The 18,012-nt window shown below is 40.1% G+C and overlaps 1 protein-coding gene across 5 annotated transcripts in view; it reads left to right on the forward strand.

Annotated features, from left to right (window-relative positions):
- Positions 1-18,012, forward strand: part of LOC128702286 (protein arginine methyltransferase NDUFAF7, mitochondrial) — a 166,449-nt gene that overhangs the window by 61,448 nt on the left and 86,989 nt on the right. For all 5 annotated transcript variants that reach the window (XM_070102068.1, XM_070102072.1, XM_070102070.1 and 2 more), the window contains 2 exons: positions 6,532-6,800; positions 8,480-8,623. In XM_070102068.1, the coding sequence (XP_069958169.1) occupies positions 6,532-6,800; positions 8,480-8,623 (413 nt within the window). The remainder of the gene's footprint in view (positions 1-6,531; positions 6,801-8,479; positions 8,624-18,012) is intronic.

Raw genomic sequence — 18,012 nt, forward strand, 5'->3', positions numbered from 1 at the left:
AGACGTACCTGAAATCATTATTTTCAAGAACTGCATAAAGCAATTCAATCATTTTTGTAATTGTATCATTTGTACCTTTTTTTTTTTTTTTTGGCCTGAAACCCAACTAGCAGAGGTTGACCATATTGTGGGATACTAGGGAAGAGTAAACTCTCTTATGAATTAATTTTTAAGAAGCAGTGGCAAGTTGGATATTTGTGTATAATTATTTACATCAGCTGGATTGCCTCCTTTGTGTATTGGGGTAACCCTTGTTATCTTAAAGTGTCATTGGGAACGTTCTGGTTTTTAATGACTTTTTGAACAAAATTGTAATGGTGAGTGAGTGCACATGAACTACGTTTTTTGTATATTAGTGATGGCAAATTAGTTAAGTTTCTTGCCTTGTTTTTCAGTGAATTTATTATAACTGTGACCTCATGGGATTAGTTGGAGCTAGATAGTGAGTTAGGATAGTTCCGGTGAGGTAGTTGCTTGACCAAGCATTCGATGTTGAGATTTTACTAGCTAGCCTTGATCCTATAGTAGAGAAAAATCATTTAGTGTGTTGAATGTGTCTGCAGGTTGGATGTGAGGCTGGATGAGTCTTACTTATTAATGAGACACGGTATAATGTTTGAATATTTTTCATCACATGAGTGGCTTATAGTTGTGTTACAGTTTTGTAAGTCAGTAGTTTTTAAATTCAGAATTATTATTTTGCTAAATGATGGCCACTAATTAATGCTCAGCTACAATTAACCTTTTGACCATGTCCAGGCTAGTCCACACTGTGTAAATCTAACCCAGGAGAACTCAGTACTAAAGTCAAACAATGTGACTTATTTCCATGTTTTAATAAATATTACACCCTGAAACAATTGAAATATCATAACTATTTCTTGTACATAGTGTTAGAGCATCAAAACAGTAAAAAATGGAATAAAAGCTATAATCGCACTAATTTGTGCCATATATTCCAAGTCCTATGTAGTAGGTTGGTAGACAGCAACCACCCAGGGAGGTACTACCATCCTGCCAAGTGAGTGTAAAACAAAAACCTGTAATTGTTTTACATGATGGTAGGATTGCTGGTGTCTTTTTTCTGTCTCATAAACATGCAAGATTTCAGGTACATCTTGCTACTTCTACTTACACTTAAGGCACACTACACATACATGTACAAGCATATATATACATTCCCCTTTGAGTTTTCTTCTATTTTCTTTCTAGTTCTTGTTCTTGTTTATTTCCTCTTATCTCCATGGGGAAGTGGAACAGAATTCTTCCTCCGTAAGCCATGCGTGTTGTAAGAGGCGACTAAAATGCTGGGGGCAAGGGGCTAGTAACCCCTTCTCCCGTATAAATTACTAAATTTAAAAAGAGAAACTTTTGTTTTTCTTTTTGGGCCACCCTGCCTCGGTAGGATATGGCCAGTTTGTTGAAAGAAAGAAGAAAGATATTCCAAGTGGAGCAATGTTGGGATAAGCATTTCCCATTGTTCAACCTTTTGAGGGTGCTAGCCCCTGATTTGAAACCTGCTTTCAGGGTCAGAGAATTTTCAAAAAAAGAAATTATTTTTTCTTATGAAATGGTAAAGAATCTTTTTCTGACATTCCTGCCGCTAAAACATTTCCTCTGTTCATTAGTCTGCTGGAATATTGGCAAAAATCGAACATATCTGCTACTTTGAGCTCAGTTTGAAGCTGCTTTCAGTCCTGAAGCCAATGAAAATAATCTCTATTATCTTCTGTTCTGTCATGTAAGACCAAGAATACAACAATAAAAACCATATGAAAATACACCGCAGTGTCACTGTCTTAAACCAAAAATACAATCACAGTTTTTTTTTCTCATGTACTGCTTGCTGCAGGAATTTTTTTTTATATGGTGCACACTTACCACATAGACCCATTCTCTCATACCTAGGCCCAGATTTACTGTTCATAGCTGATCTGAGTGAGCTGATCTCATGGTGTAGCACTATGGGACTGACCCTGGCTTCAGTGCCGTAGTACTTCAGGACCAACCCTCAAAGGGTTAACCCTTAAACGGTCCAAAGAGATTGACGTTCAAATTCGTAGTGCTACAAAAGTAGATCTACTTTTTTTTACATATTTTTAAATATAACAAAAAAAAAATGTAGATGAAAGTTTTTTTTACAGGTTTTCAGATGCAAAACAAAAAAGAAGATCTACATTTTTTTACACACTTTCAGATGTTGAAAAACGTATATATACGTTTGGACCATTTAAGGGTTAAAGTACTAAAACAGTGAAACACCTTTTATACCATAAAAAACTAGTGTACATAGTATTAAACATTATATAGAGATTAAAAAACTAAAAGAAAACAATCATAATTTGGCATCATAATAACAAATATTGCTGGTGCATTTATGCTACTGTTGCTGAAAAGTGATTATTTTTTGCCAGCCTTAACATACTATAAAATTGCAAATTTTTTATCAGAATCCACTCATTTTAGTGTTATTCGTTTCATAAAAATGCACTTTCATAATCTTGCCACACAGGAATTCTTTTTGTGGGCATGCCACAGTTAACCCTTTGAGGGTCGGTGACGTACTAGTACGTCATTGCAGCCAGGGTCGGTCACGTACTTGTACGCATAAATTCTAGCGCCTTCAAATTGAGCGGGAGAAAGCTGGTAGGCCTACGTATGAGAGAATGGGTCTGCATGGTGAGTGTGTGCAGAAGGAAAAAATTTGGGCACCCAGTGGTGCATTGTGGGAATGCCATTTTAGTTCACCTTGTCCACCATGCCTAGCGGTAAGAAACTTCTCACTCCTCGGCGAATTGGGACTCTTTTGTTCCCAAGTGACAGTTCAAATACAGATGGAAGTGTCAGTGAAGATGAGTTCTAGGGTTTTGATGAGTTTGTGACTGAGAATAATGAACATAAGAGTGGTAATGGTGATGAAAATCCAGACGACCCTCAGCCTTCCACATTTGGTGCTGGGCCATCTTCACATTCAGTTACACCAGAACGAAAGAGGAAACTCGTATTTTCCCGTGCTCAGGACACAGATGTGAGCAGGGGTGATGATAGTGACAGTGAATATGAGCTCCAAGCTCTTGAAAACAGTTCCAGTAGCGAGAGTGAAGAGGAATATTCTCCAGTGAAGCATCAGTATATATGACGCTACATGCGCTCTGGTTGTGTGCCATATGCTGTTCCAAGGGTAAGGAGTACATCTCGGAGTACATCTTGTGGCCGTACAACAGGAACAGATAGTGAAAATGAAGATGATATTGTTCCAATGGGGCTCAAAAATGTGCAGGTGTCAGAAGATGGTGGTGGTGGCAGTGCCAGCCATGAGGCACCAGCAGCAGCCCATGCTGTTATCCACGCCGCTGAGTCAGCTCAGCTACAACAGAGACCACCCTCAGCCACCCACCCACCATGCCAACCTCCACAACCACAACCTCCACAACTACAACCTCCACAACTACAACCTCCACAACTACAACCTCCACAACCATCTGTCACTATCCAGTATCCACCAGCAGACTGCACCTAGGATTGGCAGGAAGCTGCCAGTTTTATTCCCAATCCCCATCAGTTTGATGAAAGTCAAAGTGGACTACAGCCATCTTCTACACTTGGGAACAATGCAACTGAACTAGAATGTTTTGAGTTGTTCTTTGACGAACCCCTGATGGAAATGATTGTAAGGGAAAGCAACAGATACTACGAGTACATCATGGCAAACACAATTCTTTCACCAAGATCACAGCTACACCAGTGGAAGGAGACAACTGTGGTTGAGATGTATCTTTTGTTTGCCACAATAATGCTTGTGCCACATGTGTATAAGCACAGTGTCAAATCATACTGGTCAACAGACCGCCTCATTGCAACCCCAGCTTTCAGTGATATTATACCAGTGAATCGATTTGCGCTACTGTTATGTATGTGACACTTCTCAGACAAAACCAGGCCTGACAGAAAAGACAGGTTATATTAGATTAGAAATGTGTTTATGTATCTGAAATAGAAATTCAATATGTATTTTTATCCCTTCAGGAAGCTTGTTATTGATGAGTCTTTGAATGAGTCTTGGTATATACTGCAGACTGTCATTCAAGCAGTATATACCAAGCAAGAAGAAACGTTGTGGCATAAAGTTGTTTGTACTTTGTGATTGCTACAGTGGTCTTGTATTAGATGTTATTGTGTACACTGGAAGTAATACATTGCAAGATACCAGGAAGTTATTGGGTGTCTCTGGTGATGTGGTTAGAAGTATGATGAGACCATATCTTGGTAAGGAGCATTTATTATATACTGATAACTGGTACACAAGCCCCTCACTCAGTGATTTTTTGCAAGTGAATATGACAGATGTGTGTAGTACAGTGCGTGAGAATCATAAACATATGCCCAGGTTCAAGGCAGGCACTCACGGAGGTGAGGTGCAGGCATTTGCTGCCAATGACATCGTGGCATTTCGGTGGCATGACAAACGAGATATCACACTGTTGTCATCAGTTCACCGAAACGAAATGACAGACACTGGCGGGCAGCATAGAGAGACCAATGAACCCATTCTAAAACCTGCAGCTGTGATGGAGTACACCTTCAATATGCGCTATGTGATATGAAAATTGGGTTTGCTGATTGTGTTCGCAAGAGTTATAAATGGTACATAAAACTCTTTTTTCATCTTGGGGACATTTCCATGCTGAATGCTTATAATGTGTACAAGTTGAAGACCAGAAACAAACCACCATATTGTCAATTTTGTTTGTCTGTCATCAGGCAAATATTATTCAAGTACCAAGTAACAACACCTGCAATAGAACAACGCCTGTGAACTGATCATCAACTACCCTCTCGTCTGAGGCCTGGTGATCACTTCCTAATACAACTACCTGCTACTGCTTTGAAGAAAAAGGCTCAGAAGAGGTGTTTTGTCTGTGCACACACAAGAATACTCCCACAAAAATGCAGAGACCCACGTTTTATGTGTGAGGAGTGTAAAACACCATTGTGCATGACACCGTGTTTCAAAGATTACCACAGGCTGCAGAACTTCTAGAAACATGTCCTGTGACTGTATATGTGTATATAGAATTTAGAAAAATAGTAATAAACAACATTTTATATTATTCGTTTGTGTAAGCATGTTTTGTAAACAATATAATGACAACAGTGTTTGTGCAGTTATTGCGTAGTATAGAAAGAGTATACAAAATAGTGCTCATGTTGGTCTCACAGACCATTAAAGTTACTTGAAAAGAAAAAATATTAAAAAATAATAGAAAAAAAGTAAAAAAAAAAAAATAAATGATTACCAGGTGACCGGCAGTCAGCGATGTTACCGTATGCAGTTCAATTTCTGTCAACCTCACACCTCCATTGATGGCAAAAAAAAATTTTTTAGCCTCTAAAATTTAGAAAAAAAAAAAGTATCTTTTCATAAGAATTTTTTTTTTTTTTTTCGAATATTTTTCCACCCTGAGAACAAGTCTGGGAGAGGGGCTGTCGACCCTCAAAGGGTTAAGGGGTTAATTTGTTGTTGAAAGAATTCAATATACCTTTTATTATTTTTTATCTACACATTTCTCATTTACTACCAAGACAAGGTGACCCAAAGAAGGAAACATTCTCCATCATTCATTATCAAGCTGTCTTTCAGATATAAATGGATATAATATTAACATTCCAGATTCAATCCATGGAAAGGTGTCCCTTGCTTTATGCAGTAGATGTGTTCCAAGCACCCCTGGAAGCTGTACTAATTTCATTTAGGCCAACACTTAATTATGCACATAAGAATCTGTAGTAGGGGTAGGAATGTTGTGGTTTAGAGAGTCATCTGAGTTGTGGTGTCTGTAATGGGGTGTGCAGTAACACTGGTATGGACAGTCCACCTTGTCTGTTGTTGCAGGCATGGTAATTTTAATGGGTAGGAGCTGTGCAGGGTACTGTAAAAAGTCACAACAGATTAGATAGTGGTTTATTGACAAGTGGGTACACCGGGCATAGCATAGGGAAAATTCAGAGCCAGGTCTGATGAAGAGGAAGATGTTGTCAGTCCAACTGCTGGCATCCAAGTGAGAGTGAGGTAGAGGCTAGCAGCCATCCCCCATCCCTCTTATGGCACAAGAGTTTCTTACCTAGACAGAACTTGTGCTTTGGTGGGATCTATAAAAATACAAGGATGCCTGGTTACACGTCATCATGATTCTAGCAAAACAGTGAATGAATGAATGATAGTGAAAGTGTTTTCCTCTTTATTGGGAGATGGCCAGTGTGTTACAAAAAAAAATCTTCAGACTATTTTGTGAGCTGTATTGACTGCAAACAATGAATGTACAGTATATCACACTTATAATAATACCTTAAGTATAGGTTCACCTAAGGTGAACCAATGGAAAGCACTGGAAACCTGCATTACTTGGTCTGTAAAATGTGTACCATTAATACTGTGCTGGCAATAATTACGTATACTTCATAAGTTAGCCAGCATTATATTTAACCATTGTTAGTTTTATAATTCATAATTCCATAATGTTTTTTTAACAGATGACTATGAAAAGGAGTTGTATTTTAAGAAAAGTACCACAACTGGTGGCTCACCAGTATTTTGGTACAGACACCTGGGCAGTGTTCCAAGAAGTTTCTCTGTGTTCCTTGCTAATGAGTTCTTTGATGTGCTACCTATTCACAAAATTTGTAAAACAGAAGATGGATGGAGAGAAGTTCTAATTGACATAGATGAAGGAGATGGACCTCATCACCTGCGTTATGTTCTATCCAGAGCTGAAACACCTGCTACAAAAGTTTTCATTCAGGTAAAAAATTATTATTTTATGTTTTGGAAGGTTCTGTATGGGGAAATGGAGAAGAATTTTTCCTCTGTAAGCCGTGCGTATTGTAAGAGGCAAGGAGCTAATAACCCCTTCTCCTGTATAAATTACTAAATGGTAAAAAAAAAATTCCTGTTTAGGTCACCCTGTCTTGGTGGGAGATGGCTGGTGCATTAACCCTTAACCCTTTGAGGGTCGACAGGCCCTCTCCGAAACTCGTTCTCAGGGTCGGCCAAATTTAAAAAAAAAAAAAATTATTTTCTCTTATGAAAAGATAGAGAATCTTTTCCCGATCATAAAGACACCAAAAGTTTGAAATTTGATAGAAAACTTACGGAATTATGCTCTCGCAAAGTTAGCGGTCTCGGCGATGTTTACTCATCGGCGATTTTGCCCACTTTGAGCCCCATTTTCGGCCAATTTCACTGTACTAGTCGACAAAAAACATGAATATTCCGCTAGAACTCCATTTTTTCTATCGAATGAGTGCAAGAAATCACCCATTTATAAATTCAACTATCCAGTACAGTGGTCAGAATTTAGCAATTTTGCCAATTTCACACAAATTTCAAAAGATGCCAATTTCCGAATAGGGTCCAGAATAAACAAGAAAGACATTCCTGGCACTAAAATGACATTTCCTCTAGTCATTAGTCACGTCTCAAGGCCCCTCTTATATTCTTTTGCTTTCCACTTTGAATTTTTATTCTCACAAAAAATATAAGATTTACTGTTATGCAGACTACTGCATTAGTGTAAAAAATGATATAAATATTATTGGTGCACTTGTGAAAGAATATTAGACTCACCAGTTGACGTGTATTGCACGCTTGGCACGATTTGTTTACTTTTGAAGTTTGGTAAAAATCGAACATTTCTGCTACTTTGAGCTCAATTTCAAGGCACCTTTCATTGTAAAACCAGTCAAAATCATCTCAATTTTTGTAATATGTCTTCCATTCTATAAAATGAGACCAAGAAAACTAGAATACAACAATAAATACCATACGAAAATACACTGCAAAGTCGCTGATTTATTAAAAAAAAATGGTCAAAGTTTTTTTTTTTCTCATTATGCACTGTGTGCTGCAGGATTTTTTTTAGACTGTGCACACTGACCACATAGACCCATTCTTTCATATGAAGGCCTACCAGCTTTCTCCCACTAGATTTGAGGCCGCTAGAATTTATGAGTACTAGTACGTCAAAAACCCCTACGCGTAAGACGTACTAGTACGACCAAAACCCTCAAAGGGTTAAACGGTCCAAATGTGTATATACGTTCACCTGTGCCCCGAATACTTTGAGAAAAAATTTTTTTTTTTTTTTTGTAGGAAAAAAGAACATGTGGTACCCTGGCATCCCCAATTTTTTTCATATGGCACACACTGAGTGATCACACTCATTCTCTCCATGTATAGGCGACTCAGGCCTATCGTGCCAATGTTGAATGAATAACAAATGAAGCGTATATATACGTTTGGGGTCCTATGCGAGAGAACATGTATATACGTTTGGACCATTTAAGGGTTAACAAGAAAAAAATTATAGAGCGTAATGTTTCATATGATCTAACTTTTCTATGCTAATACATTAGTAGTGCCACATAGAATATTGTTTAAATATTTTTGAATGAAAGTTGATGGATTTTTTGTATATTGTAGCCTGAAGAAACACGTGATGAAATTGAGGTGAGTCCAGATGCTGCAGTACTTTGTGAAGAGCTGGCAAGCAGGATAGAAGAAGATGGAGGCATTGCTCTTATTATGGATTATGGGCATGATGGCAAAGATTCCAGTACTTTCAGGGTTAGTAAAAGTTTTAATTCTGGGAATGAACCATCTATATTGTGAATTATATCACTTGAGATGATGCTTCTTTGTATTGAAATTATTGTGCTCAGATTCTAAGTTTTATTGAGATAATGCTAACTCTGTGGTATGGTGGTCAGACAGTTGCATCAGCTGCTCAAGTCTACATGGGTAGACCTCACTTTCCGGTTAATTCGACTGTAATTCTCTGGTGGTGGGAATTACAGTGCCTGCTCTCTAAAGGAGGGATTTGGGATATTTGCTATTTAGAGTGACATCTAAATTGTCATATCTGTGCACCTCTGGCAAGACAGTGATAGTGTGAATGATGGTGAAAGTTTCTTTTGTTTCACTCTATCATGGTGGGAGACAGCCAGCGTGTTAAAAAAAAATACTTTGAACTAATATATGTATGTGCGTGAGTGTGTTAGATAGGAGTGAATGGAGACAAATAGTTTTTGCGACCTGACGAGCTGTTGGAGTGTGAGCAGGGCAATATTAAGTGAAGGGATTCAGGGAAACCGGTTACAGTGGTCCCTCGTTTTTCGTAATTAATCCGTTCCTGGAGGTGCTACTATTATCGAAATCTATGATTTTCGAATCAATTTTCCCCATAAGAAATAATGTAAATACAGTGGTCCCTCGTTGTTTGTAATTAATCCGTTCCTGGAGCCATTACTATAAACGAAATTTATGATTTACGAATCAATTTTCCCCATAAGAAATAATGTAAATACAATTAATCCGTTCCTGACACCCAGAAGTATTAAAACAAAAATATTTTTAACATGAAATATGCATGTAGTACATAAACAATACAATGGGAAATGATGAATGAAACATTAACAGCATAACACTTACCTTTATTGGAGATTCTTCTTGCAGCTCTTCAGTGGTGAGCTCTTCATTGTGGTCTTCCACCAATTCTTCCACATCCTCCAAACTCACATCCAACCCCATGGAACTCCCCAGTGCCACAATTGATTTTACAACAGACATAGGCTCATTAGGGTCAGTTCCAAATTCTTCAAAATCCTTCTTGTCGACACAATCTGGCCACAATTTTCTCCAGGCAGAGTTCAAAGTCCTGGTAGTCACTCCCTCCCAAGCCATACCTATAAGGGTTATGCAGTGGAGGATGCTGAAGTGTTCTCTCCAAAATTCCCTTAGGGTCAGGTGAGTGTCTGTGGTCACAGTCAAGCACCTGTGAAACATTGCTTTTGTGTAGAGTTTTTTAAAGTTTGCAGTAACCTGCTGGTCCATGGGTTGGAGGAGAGGAGTGGTATTCGGGGGCAAGAACTTTACTGTGATGAACCCAAACTCCTCGAAAATTAGGTCATCCAAGTTTGGAGGATGAGCAGGTGCATTATCCATTACTAGCAGGCACTTGAGATCCAATTTCTTTTCCAGGAGATACTCCTTCACACTAGGGCCAAACACTTCATTGAACTACTCGACGAAAATTTCCCTCGTAACCCATGCCTTACTATTAGATTTCCAAAACACACACAATTTACTCTTCATAACATTGTTTTTCCTGAACACTCTGGGATTTTCAGAATGGTACACTAGTAATGGCTTCACTTTGAAATCCCCACTAGCATTAGCACAGAACATTAGCATCAGCCTGTCCTTCATAGGCTTGTGTCCTGGCATTGCCTTTTCCTCTTGTGTATTGAAGGTCCTCTTTGGCATTTTCTTCCAAAAGAGGCCTATTTCGTCACAATTGAACACTCGTTCAGGTTTCAGTCCTTTAGCCTCTATGTACTCCTGGAATTCATGCACATATTTTTCAGCCGCCTTGTGGTCCGAACTGGCAGCCTCACCATGCCTTACCACACTGTGTATGCCAGTACGGTTCTCTCAAACCAGCCTTTGCTGGCCTTAAATTCACTCACTTCACCACTATTTGCAGGCAGTTTCTTTACCAAATCTTCATGCAACTGCCTAGCCTTTTCACAAATAAACGAAGTCATAAGAGTATCTCCTGCTATTTGTTTCTCATTTATCCACACCAATAATAACTTCTCAACCTCTTCCAGTACTGGTGATCTCATTTTTGTCAGCATAGTTACTCCCTTTGCAACAACAGCATCCTTTATTTAATTTTTCTTGGCCACTGTGGAACATAAGGTTGTGTAGGGTTTCTTATACATCCTGGACAGTTCGGCCACACTTGTACCACTTTCATATTGTTCAATGATGGTTTTCTTAAATTCAATCGTATTTCTCACCTTCTTTACCACAGGCTTGGCACTAGGAGCTTTCTTTGGAGCCATGGTAGCTTATTTAGTACTTGCAAGCACTAAAATAAATGGAATATTATGAAATATTTCGCTGGAGCACGTGAGGGGACCTTCGCTCACTGGTAAACAGTGCCAGACTGGCTGCCGCCCTGGCTCACGCCGTGGGTACGCGTCCCAGACGAACTACGACTCGCGAGTCAACCTATGAAAAGCGAGTCCATGTTTATATGAAAATACCTCTATGATTGGCGAATTTTACGATTGCCGGGAACTACGAAAAGCGGGGGACCACTGTACAATTAATCCGTTCCTGACACCCAGAAGTATCAACAACAATATTTTTTTACCTTAAAGATAGATTTACATGCACAAAAGAATGAACATTCAACATGACAGTTACCTTTATTGAAGGCTGTTGTTGATGAATGGAAGACAGGGAGGAGAAGAGAGGGAAGAGAGGTTATTGTTTGGAAGGGGAATCCGCCTCCATAAGGACTCTAGGTCACTTACCTAGCTTAAATATAGATTTACATGCAGAAAAGAATGCCAAATAAATTTTTTTTTTTTTTTTTATTATTATCACACTGGCCGATTCCCACCAAGGCAGGGTGGCCCGAAAAAGAAAAACTTTCACCATCGTTCACTCCATCACTGTCTTGCCAGAAGGGTGCTTTACACTACAGTTTTTAAACTGCAACATTAACACCCCTCCTTCAGAGTGCAGGCACTGTACTTCCCATCTCCAGGACTCAAGTCCGGCCTGCCGGTTTCCCTGAACCCCTTCATAAATGTTACTTTGCTCACACTCCAACAGCACGTCAAGTATTAAAAACCATTTGTCTCCATTCACTCCTATCAAACACGCTCACGCATGCCTGCTGGAAGTCCAAGCCCCTCGCACACAAAACCTCCTTTACCCCCTCTCTCCAACCTTTCCTAGGCCGACCCCTACCCCGCCTTCCTTCCACTACAGACTGATACACTCTTGAAGTCATTCTGTTTCGCTCCATTCTCTCTACATGTCCGAACCACCTCAACAACCCTTCCTCAGCCCTCTGGACAACAGTTTTGGTAATCCCGCACCTCCTCCTAACTTCCAAACTACGAATTCTCTGCATTATATTCACACCACACATTGCCCTCAGACATGACATCTCCACTGCCTCCAACCTTCTCCTCGCTGCAACATTCATCACCCATGCTTCACACCCATATAAGAGCGTTGGTAAAACTATACTCTCATACATTCCCCTCTTTGCCTCCAAGGACAAAGTTCTTTGTCTCCACAGACTCCTAAGTGCACCACTCACTCTTTTCCCCTCATCAATTCTATGATTCTATGCCAAATAAATGTAAAGCACTAATAAAATGTATAAATGAACATTGGGAATAGGGGTAGTTGATGAGTGGAACGGTAGGGTGATCGAAGCTAAAACATTGGGTAGTTTCAAATTTAGGTTGGATAAATACATTAGGTAGTAGGTTGCTAGACAGCAACCACCCAGGGAAGTACTACCGTCCTGCCAGATGACTGTGAAACAAAAACCTGTAACTGTTTTGCATGATGGTAGGATTGCTGGTTTCTTTTTCTGTCTCATAAACACGCTAAGATAACAGGGATATCTTGCTACTCCTACTTACACTTTGGTCACACTTCACAGACACGCACATGCATATATATATATACATACATCTAGGTTTTTCTCCTTTTTCTAAATAGCTCTTGTTCTTTTTTATTTCTTCTATTGTCCATGGGGAAGTGGAAAAGAATCTTTCCTCCGTAAGCCATGCGTGTCGTATAAGGCGACTAAAATGCCGGGAGCAATGGGCTAGTAACCCCTTCTCCTGTATACAATTACTAAAAAAGAGAAGAAGAAAAACTTTATAAAACTGGGTTGCTTAAATGTGCGTGGATGTAGTGCGGATGACAAGAAACAGATGATTGCTGATGTTATGAATGAAAAGAAGTTGGATGTCCTGGCCCTAAGCGAAACAAAGCTGAAGGGGGTAGGAGAGTTTCAGTGGGGGGAAATAAATGGGATTAAATCTGGAGTATCTGAGAGAGTTAGAGCAAAGGAAGGGGTAGCAGTAATGTTAAATGATCAGTTATGGAAGGAGAAAAGAGAATATGAATGTGTAAATTCAAGAATTATGTGGATTAAAGTAAAGGTTGGATGCGAGAAGTGGGTCATAATAAGCGTGTATGCACCTGGAGAAGAGAGGAATGCAGAGGAGAGAGAGAGATTTTGGGAGATGTTAAGTGAATGTATAGGAGCCTTTGAACCAAGTGAGAGAGTAATTGTGGTAGGGGACTTGAATGCTAAAGTAGGAGAAACTTTTAGAGAGGGTGTGGTAGATAAGTTTGGGGTGCCAGGTGTAAATGATAATGGGAGCCCTTTGATTGAACTTTGTATAGAAAGGGGTTTAGTTATAGGTAATACATATTTTAAGAAAAAGAGGATAAATAAGTATACACGATATGATGTAGGGCGAAATGACAGTAGTTTGTTGGATTATGTATTGGTAGATAAAAGACTGTTGAGTAGACTTCAGGATGTACATGTTTATAGAGGGGCCACAGATATATCAGATCACTTTCTAGTTGTAGCTACACTGAGAGTAAAAGGTAGATGGGATACAAGGAGAATAGAAGCATCAGGGAAGAGAGAGGTGAAGGTTTATAAACTAAAAGAGGAGGCAGTTAGGGTAAGATATAAACAGCTATTGGAGGATAGATGGGCTAATGAGAGCATAGGCAATGGGGTCGAAGAGGTATGGGGTAGGTTTAAAAATGTAGTGTTAGAGTGTTCAGCAGAAGTTTGTGGTTACAGGAAAGTGGGTGCAGGAGGGAAGAGGAGCGATTGGTGGAATGATGATGTAAAGAGAGTAGTAAGGGAGAAAAAGTTAGCATATGAGAAGTTTTTACAAAGTAGAAGTGATGCAAGGAGGGAAGAGTATATGGAGAAAAAGAGAGAAGTTAAGAGAGTGGTGAAGCAATGTAAAAAGAGAGCAAATGAGAGAGTGGGTGAGATGTTATCAACAAATTTTGTTGAAAATAAGAAAAAGTTTTGGAGTGAGATTAACAAGTTAAGAAAGCCTAGAGAACAAATGGATTTGTCAGTTAAAAATAGGAGAGGAGAGTTATTAAATGGAGAGGTAGAGGTATTGGGAAGATGGAAGGAATATTTTGAGGAATTGTTAAATGTTGATGAAGATAGGGAAGCTGTGATTTCGTGTATAGGGCAAGGAGGAATAACATCTTGTAGGAGTGAGGAAGAGCCAGTTGTGAGTGTGGGGGAAGTTCGTGAGGCAGTAGGTAAAATGAAAGGGGGTAAGGCAGCCGGGATTGATGGGATAAAGATAGAAATGTTAAAAGCAGGTGGGGATATAGTTTTGGAGTGGTTGGTGCAATTATTTAATAAATGTATGGAAGAGGGTAAGGTACCTAGGGATTGGCAGAGAGCATGCATAGTTCCTTTGCATAAAGGCAAAGGGGATAAAAGAGAGTGCAAAAATTATAGGGGGATAAGTCTGTTGAGTGTACCTGGTAAAGTGTATGGTAGAGTTATAATTGAAAGAATTAAGAGTAAGATGGAGAATAAGATAGCAGATGAACAAGGAGGCTTTAGGAAAGGTAGGGGGTGTGTGGACCAGGTGTTTACAGTGAAACATATAAGTGAACAGTATTTAGATAAGGCTAAAGAGGTCTTTGTGGCATTTATGGATTTGGAAAAGGCGTATGACAGGGTGGATAGGGGGGCAATGTGGCAGATGTTGCAAGTGTATGGTGTAGGAGGTAGGTTACTGAAAGCAGTGAAGAGTTTTTACGAGGATAGTGAGGCTCAAGTTAGAGTATGTAGGAAAGAGGGAAATTTTTTCCCAGTAAAAGTAGGCCTTAGACAAGGATGTGTGATGTCATCGTGGTTGTTTAATATATTTATAGATGGGGTTGTAAGAGAAGTAAATGCGAGGGTCTTGGCAAGAGGCGTGGAGTTAAAAGATAAAGAATCACACACAAAGTGGGAGTTGTCACAGCTGCTCTTTGCTGATGACACTGTGCTCTTGGGAGATTCTGAAGAGAAGTTGCAGAGATTGGTGGATGAATTTGGTAGGGTGTGCAAAAGAAGAAAATTAAAGGTGAATACAGGAAAGAGTAAGGTTATGAGGATAACAAAAAGATTAGGTGATGAAAGATTGAATATCAGATTGGAGGGAGAGAGTATGGAGGAGGTGAACGTATTCAGATATTTGGGAGTGGACGTGTCAGCGGATGGGTCTATGAAAGATGAGGTGAATCATAGAATTGATGAGGGAAAAAGAGTGAGTGGTGCACTTAGGAGTCTGTGGAGACAAAGAACTTTGTCCTTGGAGGCAAAGAGGGGAATGTATGAGAGTATAGTTTTACCAACGCTCTTATATGGGTGTGAAGCGTGGGTGATGAATGTTGCAGCGAGGAGAAGGCTGGAGGCAGTGGAGATGTCATGTCTGAGGGCAATGTGTGGTGTGAATATAATGCACAGAATTCGTAGTTTGGAAGTTAGGAGGAGGTGCGGGATTACCAAAACTGTTGTCCAGAGGGCTGAGGAAGGGTTGTTGAGGTGGTTCGGACATGTAGAGAGAATGGAGCGAAACAGAATGACTTCAAGAGTGTATCAGTCTGTAGTGGAAGGAAGGCGGGGTAGGGGTCGGCCTAGGAAGGGTTGGAGGGAGGGGGTAAAGGAGGTTTTGTGTGCGAGGGGCTTGGACTTCCAGCAGGCATGCGTGAGCGTGTTTGATAGGAGTGAATGGAGACAAATGGTTTTTAATACTTGACGTGCTGTTGGAGTGTGAGCAAAGTAACATTTATGAAGGGATTCAGGGAAACCGGCAGGCCGGACTTGAGTCCTGGAGATGGGAAGTACAGTGCCTGCACTCTGAAGGAGGGGTGTTAATGTTGCAGTTTAAAAACTGTAGTGTAAAGCACCCTTCTGGCAAGACAGTGATGGAGTGAATGATGGTGAAAGTTTTTCTTTTTCGGGCCACCCTGCCTTGGTGGGAATCGGCCGGTGTGATAATAAAAAAAAAAAATAAAAAAATACATTAGTGAGAGGGGTTGGGTTTGAATCGGTCTTGCACATGAGTAAATAGGTTTATCAAAGCTTATTGCTTGAGTATAGCAGTTATGCTGTTAGTGGGTTGGATTTGTGAAGGACCAGCCTAGCATGGGCCAACAGGCCTATTGCAGTGTTCCTCCTTTCTTATGTTCTGAAAGCTATGGCTTGGGTAGTTTCAAATTTAGGCTGGATAAATACGTTCATGAGTGAGAGGGGTTGGATTTGAGTCGGACTTGCACCTGAGCTTATTGCTTGGTTAGCATTTGTTCTGTTAGTGGGTTGGATTTGTGAAGGACCTGCCTAGTATGGGCCAGCAGGCCTGTTGCAGTGTTCCTACTTTCTTAAGTTCTTATGTTCTTATTTAACATCACACTTACCAGTAGGGTGATAGAGGCTAGGACCTTGGGTGGCTTTAAGAAGAGATTGGACAAATATATGAGTGGGAGGAGCTGAGTTTGATTTGTGTCATTGGGTACGGGAGTAAATTCTTGGGTAGCTTTGTGTAGAGGTCATTTTGATAAGGACCTACAGTGGACCCCCGCATACCGATTTTAATCCGTGCAAGAGGGGTAATTGTTATGCGAAATAATCGGTATGTGAATGAATTTTCCCCATAAGAAATAATGGAAATAAAATTAATCCGTGCAAGACACCCAAAAGTATGAAAAAATTTTTTTTTTTACCACATGAAATGTTAATTTTAGTACACACAAACTGAAAAAGGCATGCACAATTACATGACACTTACTTTTATTGAAGATCTGGTGATGATTGATGGGATGGGAGGAGGGGAGAGAGAGTGTTAGTGTTTAGAAGGGGAATCCCCTTCCATTAAGACTTGAGGTGTCGAGTCCTTTTCTGGGGTTACTTCCCTTCTTCTTTTAATGCCACTAGGACCAGCTTCAGAGTCACTGGACTTCTTTCGCACAACATATCTGTCCATAGTGGCCTGTACCTCTCGTTCCCTTATGACTTCCCTAAAGTGTTTCACAACATTGTCAGTGTAATAATCACCAGCACGGCTTGCAATAGCTGTGTGAGGGTGATTTTCATCAAAAAAGGTTTGCACTTCAAGCCACTTTGCACACATTTCCTTAATCTTTGTAGTAGGCAACTTCTTCAATTTCTCTCTCCCCTCCTCTGAACCAGTTTTCTCAGGTCTGGCCTCTTGCTCTTGAAGTTGATCTATCAGCTCATCAGTGGTTAGTTCTTCATTGTCCTCCTCCACCAACTCTTCCACATCCTCCCCACTAACCTCCAACCCCAAGGACTTTCCCAATGCCACAATGGATTCCTCAAGTGGCATAATCCTCTCAGGGTTAGCCTCAAACCCTTCAAAATCCCTTTTGTCTACACATTCTGGCCACAGTTTCTTCCAAGCAGAGTTCAAGGTCCTCTTAGTCACCCCCTCCCAAGCCTTACCTATAAGGTTTATACAATTGAGGATATTAAAGTGCTCTCTCCAAAACTCTCTTAGAGTCAGTTGAGTTTCTGAGGTCACTACAAAGCACCTTTCAAACAGAGCTTTTGTGTACAGTTTTTTGAAGTTTGCAATAACCTGCTGGTCCATGGGCTGCAGGAGAAGAGTGGTATTAGGAGGCAAAAACTTCACCTTAATGAAGCTCATGTCCCCATAAAGTCGCTCTGCCACGTCTGTAGGATGACCAGGGGCATTGTCTAACACCAGGAGGCACTTAAGTTCTAATTTCTTTTCAGTTAGGTAATCTTTCACATTGGGGGCAAATGCATGGTGTAATCAGTTATAGAAAAAGTCCCTAGTGACCCATGCCTTACTGTTTGCCCTCCACAGCACACACAAATTATCCTTGAGGACATTCTTTTGCCTGAACGCTCTGGGAGTTTCAGAGTGATACACTAATAAAGGCTTAACTTTGCAATCACCACTAGCATTGGAACACATCAACAAAGTAAGCCTGTCTTTCATAGGCTTATGTCCTGGGAGTGCCTTTTCCTCCTGAGTAATGTAGGTCCTGCTTGGCATTTTCTTCCAAAACAGGCCTGTTTCATCACAATTAAACACTTGTTC

This window comes from Cherax quadricarinatus, chromosome 80, assembly GCF_038502225.1.
Source record: "Cherax quadricarinatus isolate ZL_2023a chromosome 80, ASM3850222v1, whole genome shotgun sequence".
NCBI lineage: Eukaryota > Metazoa > Arthropoda > Malacostraca > Decapoda > Parastacidae > Cherax > Cherax quadricarinatus.